This window comes from Erythranthe guttata, chromosome 8 (genome assembly GCF_056151865.1).
Source record: "Erythranthe guttata isolate IM_541 chromosome 8, IM_541, whole genome shotgun sequence".
NCBI lineage: Eukaryota > Viridiplantae > Streptophyta > Magnoliopsida > Lamiales > Phrymaceae > Erythranthe > Erythranthe guttata.
Window position 1 is genome coordinate 4,088,496 of NC_142540.1, and position 11,947 is coordinate 4,100,442.

Here is an 11,947-nt window from a genome sequence, read left to right on the forward strand (position 1 = left end):
TTCGCGGGGCCGAAGGAATTTTTTTTTTTTTTTTTTGTAAGGGATATCAATGCTACTAATTATACACGGATGTATTTTAAAATTTTTATATAAAAAAATAGAAATTCGAGAACTGTTAGGAGGCGACAGTCCTTCTGCCCTTATGCTGGCTCCGCGCGCCACTGACCACGCATAATTAGAGTTTATCACACCACCATCTAAATATATATAGTTGCATAATAAAAAATAATGACTCAGTCATTAAAGAACAAACAAAAGTTACTCACCCAACTACACGTGTATATATACATACATATATATTTGTAATGTTTCGAGTGTGTGTGTGTACGTGTATATATTTTTTTTTTCCGAACGAATTAAATCATCATTTTATTGATGAAAATGATAGTGGTGAATATAGAGTCTAAAGTCACAATCTCCCTTTCAAGTACGAGTCCCATTTGTACAAAAAAAAAAAATGTAATGAACAATTATATATGTGGTTCGACAGTGTGAATTTACTGCATGTATACATGCATGTGCTTGTGTTTATATTAGTGATTAGCCTAACTAACACGCGTAAATGACAATTGGACCACATAATTAAATTGTTTGTTAACACTAAAAGGAAATTAAAAAGAAATGTTTTCAAGTGATATTTTTTAGTATATATAAAAATTAACCCAAGGTACAATTGTTTGTGAGCAAGTTGATGATCGATTTGCATATGAATTGAGTGGTCATCAATAACACGGCACCAACTCTCTATTGCAATTTAATGTGAAGTTGATTTATTTAATAAATATGGAGGTGTGCCAATTTTCCAACTCCCAACTACTCTACGTGACCGAAAATTAAAATAAAATTTGAAAAATCAAAGATAAAGATGGCATCACTATAATTGTGTTCTAACCCTTTTTTTACAAACTTCCAATGTTTAACCCTAATTAAATGAATATATACAATCATGCGTACGGCTGTGAACGAGTCGAGCTCGAACCGAGCTCGCCTGTTTTTGCAGGCTCGAGCTCGAGCTTGAGTTTATTTTGTCGACTATGATGAGTGTTGTAATAAGATATAGCATTTCATCTTAGTGATCTTTCTCCAATTGTTAAATTTATGAAGTCTTCGCGATATTTAAAAAAAAAAAAAAAAGAAAGAAAGAAAGAAACTTATAAAACCCGAAAAGAATATTTGTATCTTGAAAAAACTTATAAGATATCGAAATAAACTCTGCGAAATTTAATACACATGTACGGTGAGATCTTAACATGTGTAATAAACAATGTGGTTTGGCTTCATAATAACTTCCCATACTGAAAATTAACTGTTAGAAAAAGATGCACTCCTCAGTCCTCACCCCCAATGCATAATATTTTGCCAATCAGATGTCGAGCAAATTGACCGGTCGAAAGTGTACACAAGAAAATCCCCAAAAAAAACAAAAAAGAAAAGAAAAAAGAAACCGGAAAAAAAAACTAAGTCGTCATTAAGTCAACATAACCGAGCAAAGCATGAGCTCACATGTAACTAATTCATGCATATCATGAAAAAGATCATAAATGAGTACAATCTTTTTTTCCTACCATTACTCAGATCATAACAATATTACCGGAAATAAAGTTAGAAAAATAATCCGGCCCTAGTCAGAGTCTCTTCTTTTTGGTGTCCGGTCGACTGGAATTTTTAGTTAGTGCCCACTGTCTCGTATTTAGATATATCGATATCAGTACAAACTGAGAGAAGCAGAAAATCATAATCACCGCTTCGAAGAGGAAAGGATATTTATCGGGAGGGGTGATATTTAAGTAGATGATATGTAGGAAAAGAGAGCAGGCAAAAGCAACTACTTGTAAAATGGAATAAAAGGAAAGAGTCTTTTTCGCATCATCCTTTCTTCCACGGGGCGCATAGTACAGAAGTACGAAAAGGGCGTATAGAGCAGCATATGGAAGTACCAAATCGTCACGCCTTAAGAGAGGGAACATTGATAGCAAAGCATAATATATCAGCCACTGGAAAACAAACGGTTCTTCGAAGGCTAATAAGCTCGCCGGCAGAATGGGAAGCAGGATCGATTTCTCGTGAACTGTAAAATTTAAACACAATTTGCAGAGAATTAAAATAAAAAAAAGGAGGAAAAAACGACGGATTTAGTTGAAGATGCTAGTAGTTTATAATACCTTGGAATGAGAATAGATAAAATGATAAAGAGCAGTTAATCAATCCAAGCAGAAAACCACGTCTGGTGGGTGACCGAATAAGTTGAATCATAGAAGGAAGACAAGTGGAGACGGTTGCAGTAAGGCTGAGAAGCTTCATCGACTGCGTGGTGAACAGTCTCTTCCACTTCACGGCGATTGAAGTGGTGCACCAAAAATTTGCCACGTAATCCTCGTATATACCTCTCTCGAATGGAGCTAAGCGAGAAAGAACCTGTTCCAAGAATCAATTTGAGAACTGATTCGCCAAACACGCGCAAATATTTTAAGAAAGGGAAAAATGAAACTCGTCAATCTAAAGAAATCTGACACGACTTGCATAGTTGCATTCCATTTAACATCAGCTAAAAAAATTCATTAAAGATTGTAAAATGGAAGTCCTTCCGTAACATCTTCCCATCTTAAAAGCCAAACAATAGGCCATACCCATCATATATTTCAACGGTGTAACTGACAACCTAAAACATAATGTTTATCACCTCCATGTAAGTTGCCAAAGCAAAGAAATCTCCTAATTAATACAATTGAGACTGATCATTAACAACTGAATCCGAGGGGTATATACGCCAACGAAACTGAAAAAATGAAGAGCTAATTTTACATTCTGCAGTAAATTTTATAGTGCACTGAAGATTAAAGAATAGGAAAAGGAACAATGGAGCACACATTAGCTACGTACCTCCAAAACACCATCCACGGAATGAAGATATGGCCACCAAACTAGAGCAAAGGTCCCTAATACCACCAAACCTAGTTTCGAGACCTCAAGGATCGGATTTTGGCGCCTCAGACACTTGCCGAAAAGATAGGCAAAAAAAGCAGGTGCATAATACGCACTCATCTGAAAGGCAAAGAAGAAAAGGAAATGATGTACGCACCATACAACACTAAATTAAATGGAACTATTTTTTAGCGACGTGACCTAAATAATAAACAAAATATTGAAAAAAAATATCATAAATTAAGATGTATCCCGCTTGAGCAAAAGTCAGCGGTCTACATTATGTAAGTTGCTGGTTGAGATATGAGACATGGTTGCTTCATGTTCAGGTGTTTCAGAATCATCCCTTAATTAATTGACAAAATATTATTTTTAACTTTTAAGACACCTGATAATGATGCGAGCATAATGCTCGTTCCTATGGTTTATGATTTGGGGTCCAGCAGTTGAGACAAGTTACGCGTTAAGAAAGTTCATAATCCCATTGTACAGCAAAATTTTATTTCACACAATAATAGAACAAAATACGACATCATGGATAGAAAAGTACCTGTTTGTGGTTAAGAGCAAGGCAGAACAGAAGGGAGCCAACAAGGTCTCTATCTGATAAAATTGCAGCAACAGCTGCAACGGTTAACCCCAAACTAATGCAATTGTACTGACAACAAAACAAAGGAGAAATCAAAAGAGCGCCATAAAAGAAAGAAACGAAAAAAAAAACATTAATAAATCATAAGTTCGACAAAATAACAAAATTCATTGTACAAGTCATTGTATACCTGAAAATGACCATGATCAATCAAAATGAGACACGGGTTCAACAAAATCATTATAGTGTGCCAGGCCATGCTGCTTCTGTCCCCAGCGGGTTTCCCAGAGTAATACACGGTTACAAAATAAAGCACTGCAGGAAAAAATATCATCAAATCAGACATCAGAACCGTCCACCTCATCAACAGCTTCCTACACGAAAAGATCACAAAATGGAGAGCAATTAGGTATACATTGTTTCTTGAGCTCCCGATGAATTGAGAAATTTGAAGTCCCTAAATATTCAAATACAATTCGTATTTCTTTGGTAGCAAGGACAAAATCTCACGACATTCCAATATATTGCATCAGCTCATTGAATCATTTCAGGTAGATATGCCTACGCAAGCTGCTAAGTTCGGGCAATTGAAAAACAATCTTAAATTTGGAGAGTATGGTGAACAGACGCTTCAATCGTCACGACAAAAGATAATTCTAAAAAAAATACAGTATAACGCTCAATAATGATCCACATTTCAATCAAGGAGCACAAAATTAGGTGAATACTCGAATAATCAGCATACCCAAGGTAGGACTCATATCCACGAGAAGTGAAGAGCGCAACCGATGCAGGATCGAAGAATTTCAATAAAGTTCCATGGAGATAACTCTGGTACCCAGTCAGAGGGGGGTAATCGAGGCCCCAGTATCCGAGATCATTTGAGCTGCTGTTGCGATACCATTCCTTGACCGGAAGGTTGACCGTAATCTCCATCCAATGGCGCTGCGCCTCGTAATCCCCGAATTTCGGCGGCGTTTGGGCGCCGGAGTAGGGGTGGAGCGAAACTGCGAGGCGAATCAAAACGGCGAAGAGGCTTATGCACAGGAACCATGATTTCGTGCTTCTTTCGGTGATGAATGACCATATATCGGCGTTTGGTTCGGGTTCGGGTTCCGGTTTAGATACAGTTTTTGTTGGATTGTTTGGGCCGATCTTCTTCTTCTTCCTGTTCTCCATTGTTATTTGCAGTAAGGCTCCGTTTGGTTCCTGGATTTTGAAACGAGAAAAATGAAAATGTAAAGGAAAATGAAATCAAAGTAATTCCAGAATCACATGGGTGATTGGTTCATAAGATTAACCGGTCAGTAAAATTATTTGTGAAAAGACAGTTTCTTGGCAAGGAATTACCGGCTACCGAATACACTGCACTCGTAGCGATTGGCCACGGTATGCGGCGGCGTTATGGGGGGGGGGGGGGGGGGGGAATTGGGTGAAGCGGTGCGGCGGCGCCGCGGTGGTTGATTTCTCCGGTGCGGCTGTGGTTGAGCTGGTGGTTGTTGCGGAAGCCGCAGGCTTATCCTCTCTTGGTTCCTCCGGTGGATTGAGGCATCGTCGGCGGAGGGCGGCGGAGGGTAACTACCACTGCCAAAGAGAGTCGGGGATGGGGATCGGGGAGAGACGAAGAATTTTACTTGGCATAATAGCACCTCACTCCCTCTACGAATTAAGGTTTTGCACTAAACCCCCTATAAATATGAAAAAGGAGATCACATCACCCCTTCAAAATATAAATGTCATTGCACATTGCCCCAATATATTTTTTTTGGTAAATATTAAAAGTTTAAGGAGGATAATTTTGTCACTTAATTCATTTTACTTTTATTATTCACCTTAAATCCCATTACAATAGTTTTGTATTTCTAGTTGTTCATTCCTAGACATGGTCACGATTCGGTTCTGGTCCGGTTTCAAACCACTTGATCCGTTCGGGTTTAGGAGGTACTGAAAAAAACACTTGAAAACTTTTAAACACTTGCAAAAAATTTTGAGAAAATTATTGTAGACACTTGAAAATACTTATTTTTTAAGTCAATTTTTAAAAATACTTAAAAAAAATATTTTTTTACTTTTTGAAGGAATTAGTTATACTTTTAAAAACTAAAAAAAAAAAAAAAAAAAAAAAAAGGGGATCTCCGCATGTAGTAACGATCTCATTTCATTGAAGATGTTGCTACCCATACTAAAGGCTTGTTCGACGGTAAAAGATACTAATTGAAGAAGATAGAACGTCATTGACGATAAATGTCAATATTGAGAATTTGGTCGTTTTGGTCGACCACCCCATTTTAGTAAATCCAAGTGAACAGAATCTACTAATAGTTTCAATTATTTCGCAAATTGTTATATTTAATGATATTTAAATATTCTATGGAAAAAATAAATCAAATTTGACTTAATTTATTATTTAAGCTACATAATCTAAAAAATAAAATTTATACGTTGACTCATATAAGTGTATTGATCAACAATCAAATTTTCATTTAATATGAAGATTAAAAAAAATCCACGACAATAAACATGAATTTTGACTTATATGTTGCAATTAAATACACAAATATTCTTAATGAAAGATGGAATGCGCAATTTTCTTTATCATGTTCGAATATTTGTAATTAATACATACCAAACGTCGCATAATTAATACAAAATGCGATAAAGTGGTTCAATGCCGTTAAGTCATGTTAAAGAATCAGTCCATTTTCAAAGTTGACTGATCATGTTGGATAATTTCGAATTAAAATACCCTCGTGATTGTTTATAAAAGGTGTGCCTCTATTTCTTTTTCTTTTCTCTCTTGTACTCAATTTACTCCCAATTATTTTCATGTTTATTTTCTAATTTTATTTTCGACAACCTAAAAATTTCACTCAAATTTTATGGAAGAAAATATTATATCATGAAAATTATTTATAATTTCCTTTTAAATTTATAAAATTTTGCAATTTTGTTCCCAATATCACCCAAAGTTTATGAATTTCTTTTATTATAAATGGCATTTTAAATTCTTTTTAAATTTTTGAAATTTTATAATTTCATTTTCAGCTCATAAATTGTCGATTTCAAACGTTTCCGTAGTTATAACTCAAAATTCATGTATTTCATTTTTTACATACAAACACTACACGGCATAGTTTTCAAGAATCACTTGTCGATGCAACCGGTGTGCAGCTACTAAAAAAAAATGGTGAAGTAATAAATTCAAAAATACTATATATAACATATAAATGTAAGAGTAAAATAGTAACTACGCTGCATAAACTAACGGTGCTAGAGATCTGAGGGTTTACGGTTAAGTTGAGGGGTCAATTTGTCGTATTTTATAATCCAGGGGTATATGTGACATTGATAGTACAATAGTGCAATATGTATTTAACCCCACTTAAAAACAAATATTTGCATACGTGTCTAATGTTTATTGGTTGTGATTTGTTACCTAATTATTACGTGTCTCTAACCTATATAAACGGCGACAGGCTAGCTGGCTCTGTTGTCACTTTTCTTCTTCACATCCCACACACACCGTCGGCGGCGGCCGGAGATCGGACACGCGTTTTTCCGGTGGAAAATTACGGACCAAAAGAAGCACAATATCAAGCAATAGTATGAAGATTTTCGTGAAGACTCTGAAGGGCACGCACTTCGAGATCGAAGTGAAACCCGAAGACACCGTAAGGATTCCCCATTTCACCTTTTTTTTCACTCTCTCTGTACATCTTATCTGCATTTGTTTTTTTTCTCATGTGTTTGAATTGGATTGCTTAAACGTAGTGAATGGAGTGTGATTAGGGTTTATCAATTGTCCCGTTTTCGGTGTTCGTTGAGATTTCTCTCTCTCTCTCTCTCTCTCTCTCTCTCTCTCTCTCTCTCTCGAATTTGTTATTATACCAATTGGAGTTAATTTTTTCCTTTCAGAAAGGCAATTTCATTCTGCCTGGGAATTTGAATGTGAAATTTTCTAATTGGTAGATAGTGTAGAATGTATGTATCATATGTTGGAGTTATTATACCATTTAGTGCTGCTTAAAATTTCTTGTATATTGTCCAAACTTTAAAGCAATTGATATTAGTTCTTGAATTTCTGAAGAGTAAGAATGAGGGAGAAACTGGTGCCGACTGCTTTCGGTCTTTGGTTAACTATAATTCTTTTGCCGTATCATTCGTAGATTGTTGATTTCACAAGCATGCAATAAAAAATAAAAATAAAAGATAGGGTATGAGATGATGAAGAGGTGCGTCTAAAATCAAAATCGGTAGTAGCTTTGCACCCTAGTCATAGTGTTAGGTTTGAAATATTTCATTAGTCCCAAAAATATATCATAGATAACGTTTGGAAGAAATTATCGTATACTTCACCAATTCCATAGTTAAAATGTTTGTTTCATAGACTTACTTTTTGATAATCTTAACCGCAATATTTGCAGATTGCTTCAACGAAAAAATCTTTATGGATCTTGTATGATACTTGACTCATTTTCTTATTGCATTTCGGAACCCGTAAATCTGGCCTGTGAATGCACCAGTCTCATTTAATTCAATTTTGTTTTCCTGGAAGATATCTTTTCTATTTGATGTTCTTTAGCCATTTTTAAATGTAATTTTTCATCCCCAATTAAATACTTCTGTTTTCGTTACGGATTGCTCAAAGCAGTATCTTACTTTTGTAACGATTAATCCAAATCATAAATTGACACCACTGAATCACGACAATATTATTGGCAGGTAAAAAATAAAGATACCAGAAACTTCGTGTTTCAACTCTTATCCATACTTGCATGGGAATTTGGTCCCTTGTATCAAATAAATAGTCTGCATGTAGTTCATTTATATTTGCCTGCCCGTGGATTTGTGCAGAACTACTTACAAGCTCTCTTGAAGAGGAGTAGTCAGCAAGATTCCATTTTCATCTATCTGCCATTATTTTATATCTAATTCAAATATATATTATTTTAAGTACTCTCATCATCTATCTTGATTATTTTAGGTTGCAGATGTGAAGAAGAATGTAGAAACTGTTCAGGGATCTGATGTTTACCCAGCTGCTCAACAGATGCTTATCCATCAAGGGAAAGTTCTGAAGGATGAAACCACTCTTGAGGAGAACAAAGTCGCCGAAAAAAGTTTTGTCGTGGTTATGTTGTCCAAGGTAATATGCTGTCTTGTCATCTTGAAAATGTGCTTCTCCTACCATTTTCTTCTAAGTGATTTTTTATTGAATGAAGATTTTGTCGATAATGATTTGCAATTTGGACAAGGTGTTAAAATGTGCCTCACATTAACAGAAATATATGATGGCAGGAAAATACCTATATCACCTGATGTGAAATAGTATATAATCCCGACTTGCTTTATCATTCCTTGGCTTATGTCCATCCTCAAGCAGATAAATGTTTCTTACACTGACCAAAAAAAAAAAACATAATGTAGATCCAGCATATTTTTATGTTGCTGACTGTGTCTGCATTGTGAAACTCTTGTAGAACAAAGCCTCGTCAAGTGGAACTGCATCGGCTGCACCATCGAGTAAGGTGAGCCCTTTTGATATGCTTGTAACAATCTCAGTTCAGGCAAACAAAATTAGAGAAATAAATTAGGAAAGAAGAAGAAAAAATGGGAAGTCCTGCCGTTTATCAAATTGTAATAAAGCCTTAGGTATACTATGTATGTCCGAAGCATATTTATTCCCAAAAGTTCTACTTCCTGATTCTGATAATTTTCTCGATGGCAATGATTATATGTCATACATTCAGTTTCAGTGAGGCAGTTCTTTCTATGCTGGCTTACTTATTGCATTATTATATACATCTACTTTAGTCTTGGCAAAGTACAATATGTGGATGCAGTGTGTGCCCGTTCGCTTTTGTACTTAACTAAACCAGCTATGGTTGCACATGATGAAAGCTGCTTGGAGGACTTTGCAGCATATAATTAATTTTTTTTCCTTGACGAGAAGGCGTATTTTATGAATATAGACCTCTTTTACTGTTAGATCTCAAAAAATTATTTTCTAAAGGATTCATTAACTTCTATTTGATTGCCATCAGAAGCTAAACTTTATCCAATCATTGTATGTGTGCTTTCAAATTGGCATCTGTGTATAAATGTTTCTTTTAGGATTAGTAGATTAGGTGTAAGATATTGATCTTGAGATTTATATTGTAAATTATGTGTATTGGTTTATTTAATTTTGTAGATCCAACCTGCAAACGATACACCTCTGCCAGCACAGCCAGTAGCAGCAGCTGTTTCGGCACCTGGATCAACTATTACAATGTGAGCTCATCTTATTGCATAGTTTTTGGCTTGTGGTTATGAGATTCTTCCCTCACTTGTTTGTTCTTATTATCTATAATTTTTATTTATTGCATTTGCAGCCCACAACCTGCTCCATCTGCTCCAGTTCCTGTGCCTACTCTTACTGCGTTAGTATACTTTATCAGTTTATTATCTGTGATGCGGACAGGAGTATTTACCCTTCCACTGCATATTATAATATATTCATATGTCGATTTATTTTTGTTCAAACAGCTCAACAGATGTGTACAGCGAAGCCGCGTCAAATCTTGTTGCTGGAACTAACTTGGAGGGGACAATTCAACAGATTATAGATATGGGTGGAGGAAGTTGGGATCGAGATACAGTTGTTCGAGCTCTACGGGCTGCATTTAACAACCCAGAGAGAGCTGTTGAATATCTCTATTCTGTGAGCCTCCAACATCTGTGATAATCTTTGCCGAATTTTGCCTGAGTACTTTTGCTGCACTTTCAATTTCCAAAGAGCTGAAACATATGACTTGCAAGTTTAAATTTGATAATTTTGAGATATAGCTAAAATTATAGCATTAGTTTATAAGTGAAGGGTTTAATTTTTCAGGGTATTCCAGAACAAGCAGAAGTCCCTCCTGTGGCTCAACCTCCTCCAGGTGGGCAGCCTGCGACGACTCCAGTCCAGGATACACAGCCAGCAGTACCTTCTGGTGGACCCAATTCTAATCCTTTAGATCTTTTTCCACAGGTGGGAATTTCGTCTATGATATCAATCACTTTGTTAAAGAATAAAAAAAATATTCGTTGTGAAAAATATGCAATTTTAATTTTCGTATCTTTCTCGGGCCAGGGTCTACCAAGCATGGGATCCAATGCAGGTGGCGGCAACAACTTAGACTTTCTTCGCAATAGTCAACAGGTTCTAAACACGTGTTTCCTATAAGAAATTATATTGGTTTGATATCTTATTTTATTTGTTAATTAGATAAAATGTTCTTCATCAGTTTCAAGCACTGCGTGCCGTGGTGCAAGCCAATCCTCAAATCTTGCAGGTACTTAATTCACCATGCAATTTATTTTTGTATCTCTAAGGAGTGTGCCAACTAATCTTTGCTTGTAATATTGACATTTTTTCATATTTGCAGCCTATGCTTCAAGAGTTGGGAAAGCAAAATCCACAACTAGTACGATTGATTCAAGACCATCAGGCTGACTTCCTACGGCTCATAAACGAACCTGTCGAGGGGGATGGGTGAGAAATTTGGATTATCTGCATCTTATTTTGTTGGTTTTTTCCAAGCTCATCTCTCTATAAATCTTCTGACCACCGTGATATCTCTAGGAACGTATTAGGTCAACTTGCTGAAGCAATGCCACAGTCTGTTGCTGTTACAGCGGAAGAGCGAGAAGCAATCGAGCGAGTAAGTGTTTCGTTTGCCCCATATTGCCCATTTCTTGTCTATGAAAATTGAATATGGTAATGAATTTGATAATTAAGTTATGCCCCATCGTATACTAATTAGCAACTCTTACATGCCATAAGAGTTATCAGAAAACTCAGCAATATGCGAACATAGCAACCAAAATTAATGTAAAATGGCCTCATGTCGTGTATGAAATGCGGAGTTGGCAAGGGGAAAGAAAAAGAAAACCTCATTTCATAGTATATTTCATTAATTTGATATAAGTCTCCGGAATACCATGAAAAGTTTTCACTATATAACCATTTCTAAGATTGTTCGTTTTCCAATTTGCATGTAGCTATTTGATTTTGGCAACATTTAGGTCAAGCAGTACATAACATAACAGAGATTATAAAGTGAATTATGCCTAAATCAATAACACTGTATTTTAACTTGCAGCTTGAAGCAATGGGTTTCGACCGAGCTTTGGTATTGGAAGTATTCTTCGCATGCAACAAGAATGAGGAGCTTGCTGCCAACTACCTATTAGATCATATGCACGAGTTTGACGACTGAAGCAACATCTACTTTAATACTTGCAATTTAACTTTTCTCGGTTTTATAATGTCAAATATATAATATATTTTGCCTTCCAAAAAATTATCATTTTTAACATGAGATATAGTTTTTGAAAAATATACAATACACTTTCTCCTTAAAAGTATTTCTCGTTTTGATTGGTTTTCGTTACAGAACGCAGTGTAGC

The 11,947-nt window shown here is 35.8% G+C and overlaps 2 protein-coding genes across 6 annotated transcripts; one reads left to right on the top strand and one right to left on the bottom strand.

The window, feature by feature from the left end:
* Nucleotides 1–1,449: 1,449 nt before the first annotated feature.
* On the bottom strand, nt 1,450–5,373 carry LOC105974281 (ALG6, ALG8 glycosyltransferase family). 2 transcript variants are annotated; one of them, XM_012999349.2, is made up of 7 exons: nt 4,862–5,373; nt 4,257–4,720; nt 3,702–3,885; nt 3,473–3,580; nt 2,881–3,042; nt 2,163–2,415; nt 1,450–2,068 (listed from the first exon to the last, which is right to left on the bottom strand). In XM_012999349.2, exons 2-7 carry the CDS (start codon nt 4,688–4,690, stop codon nt 1,626–1,628), a joined length of 1,584 nt encoding a protein of 527 aa, XP_012854803.2. In that variant the 5' UTR covers nt 4,691–4,720; nt 4,862–5,373; the 3' UTR covers nt 1,450–1,625. The 2 variants fall into 2 exon arrangements, with proteins under 2 accessions (XP_012854803.2, XP_012854810.2); XM_012999356.2 differs by having other exon boundaries at nt 3,702–3,826; nt 4,240–4,720; nt 4,862–5,176.
* A 1,555-nt stretch (nt 5,374–6,928) lies between these two features.
* On the top strand, nt 6,929–11,915 carry LOC105974309 (ubiquitin receptor RAD23c). Of its 4 annotated transcripts, XM_012999379.2 has the most exons (12): nt 6,929–7,182; nt 8,496–8,657; nt 8,992–9,039; nt 9,705–9,784; nt 9,886–9,933; nt 10,040–10,214; nt 10,386–10,526; nt 10,629–10,697; nt 10,783–10,830; nt 10,924–11,030; nt 11,121–11,199; nt 11,641–11,915. In XM_012999379.2, the coding sequence occupies exons 1-12, from the start codon at nt 7,117–7,119 to the stop codon at nt 11,755–11,757; spliced, it is 1,140 nt and encodes a 379-aa protein (XP_012854833.1). In that variant the 5' UTR covers nt 6,929–7,116; the 3' UTR covers nt 11,758–11,915. The 4 variants fall into 4 exon arrangements, with proteins under 4 accessions (XP_012854833.1, XP_088677842.1, XP_088677841.1 ...); XM_088821716.1 differs by having other exon boundaries at nt 6,986–7,182; nt 10,386–10,697; XM_012999387.2 differs by lacking the exon at nt 8,992–9,039 and having other exon boundaries at nt 6,988–7,182.
* Nucleotides 11,916–11,947: the final 32 nt, after the last annotated feature.

Excerpts from the sequence above, each read along its gene's own strand:
- LOC105974309 (XM_088821716.1), top strand. The coding sequence starts at position 7,117 with ATGAAGATTTTCGTGAAGACTCTGAAGGGCACGCACTTCGAGATCGAA. Across the intron at positions 8,658-8,991 it reads TCGTGGTTATGTTGTCCAAG|AACAAAGCCTCGTCAAGTGG; the intron begins GTAATATGCTGT and ends AAACTCTTGTAG. Across the intron at positions 9,785-9,885 it reads CCTGGATCAACTATTACAAT|CCCACAACCTGCTCCATCTG; the intron begins GTGAGCTCATCT and ends TTGCATTTGCAG.
- LOC105974281 (XM_012999349.2), bottom strand. The coding sequence starts at position 4,690 with ATGGAGAACAGGAAGAAGAAGAAGATCGGCCCAAACAATCCAACAAAA. Across the intron at positions 3,886-4,256 it reads GGATATGAGTCCTACCTTGG|GAAGCTGTTGATGAGGTGGA; the intron begins GTATGCTGATTA and ends CTTTTCGTGTAG. Across the intron at positions 2,416-2,880 it reads CCGTGGATGGTGTTTTGGAG|GTTCTTTCTCGCTTAGCTCC; the intron begins GTACGTAGCTAA and ends TTCTTGGAACAG.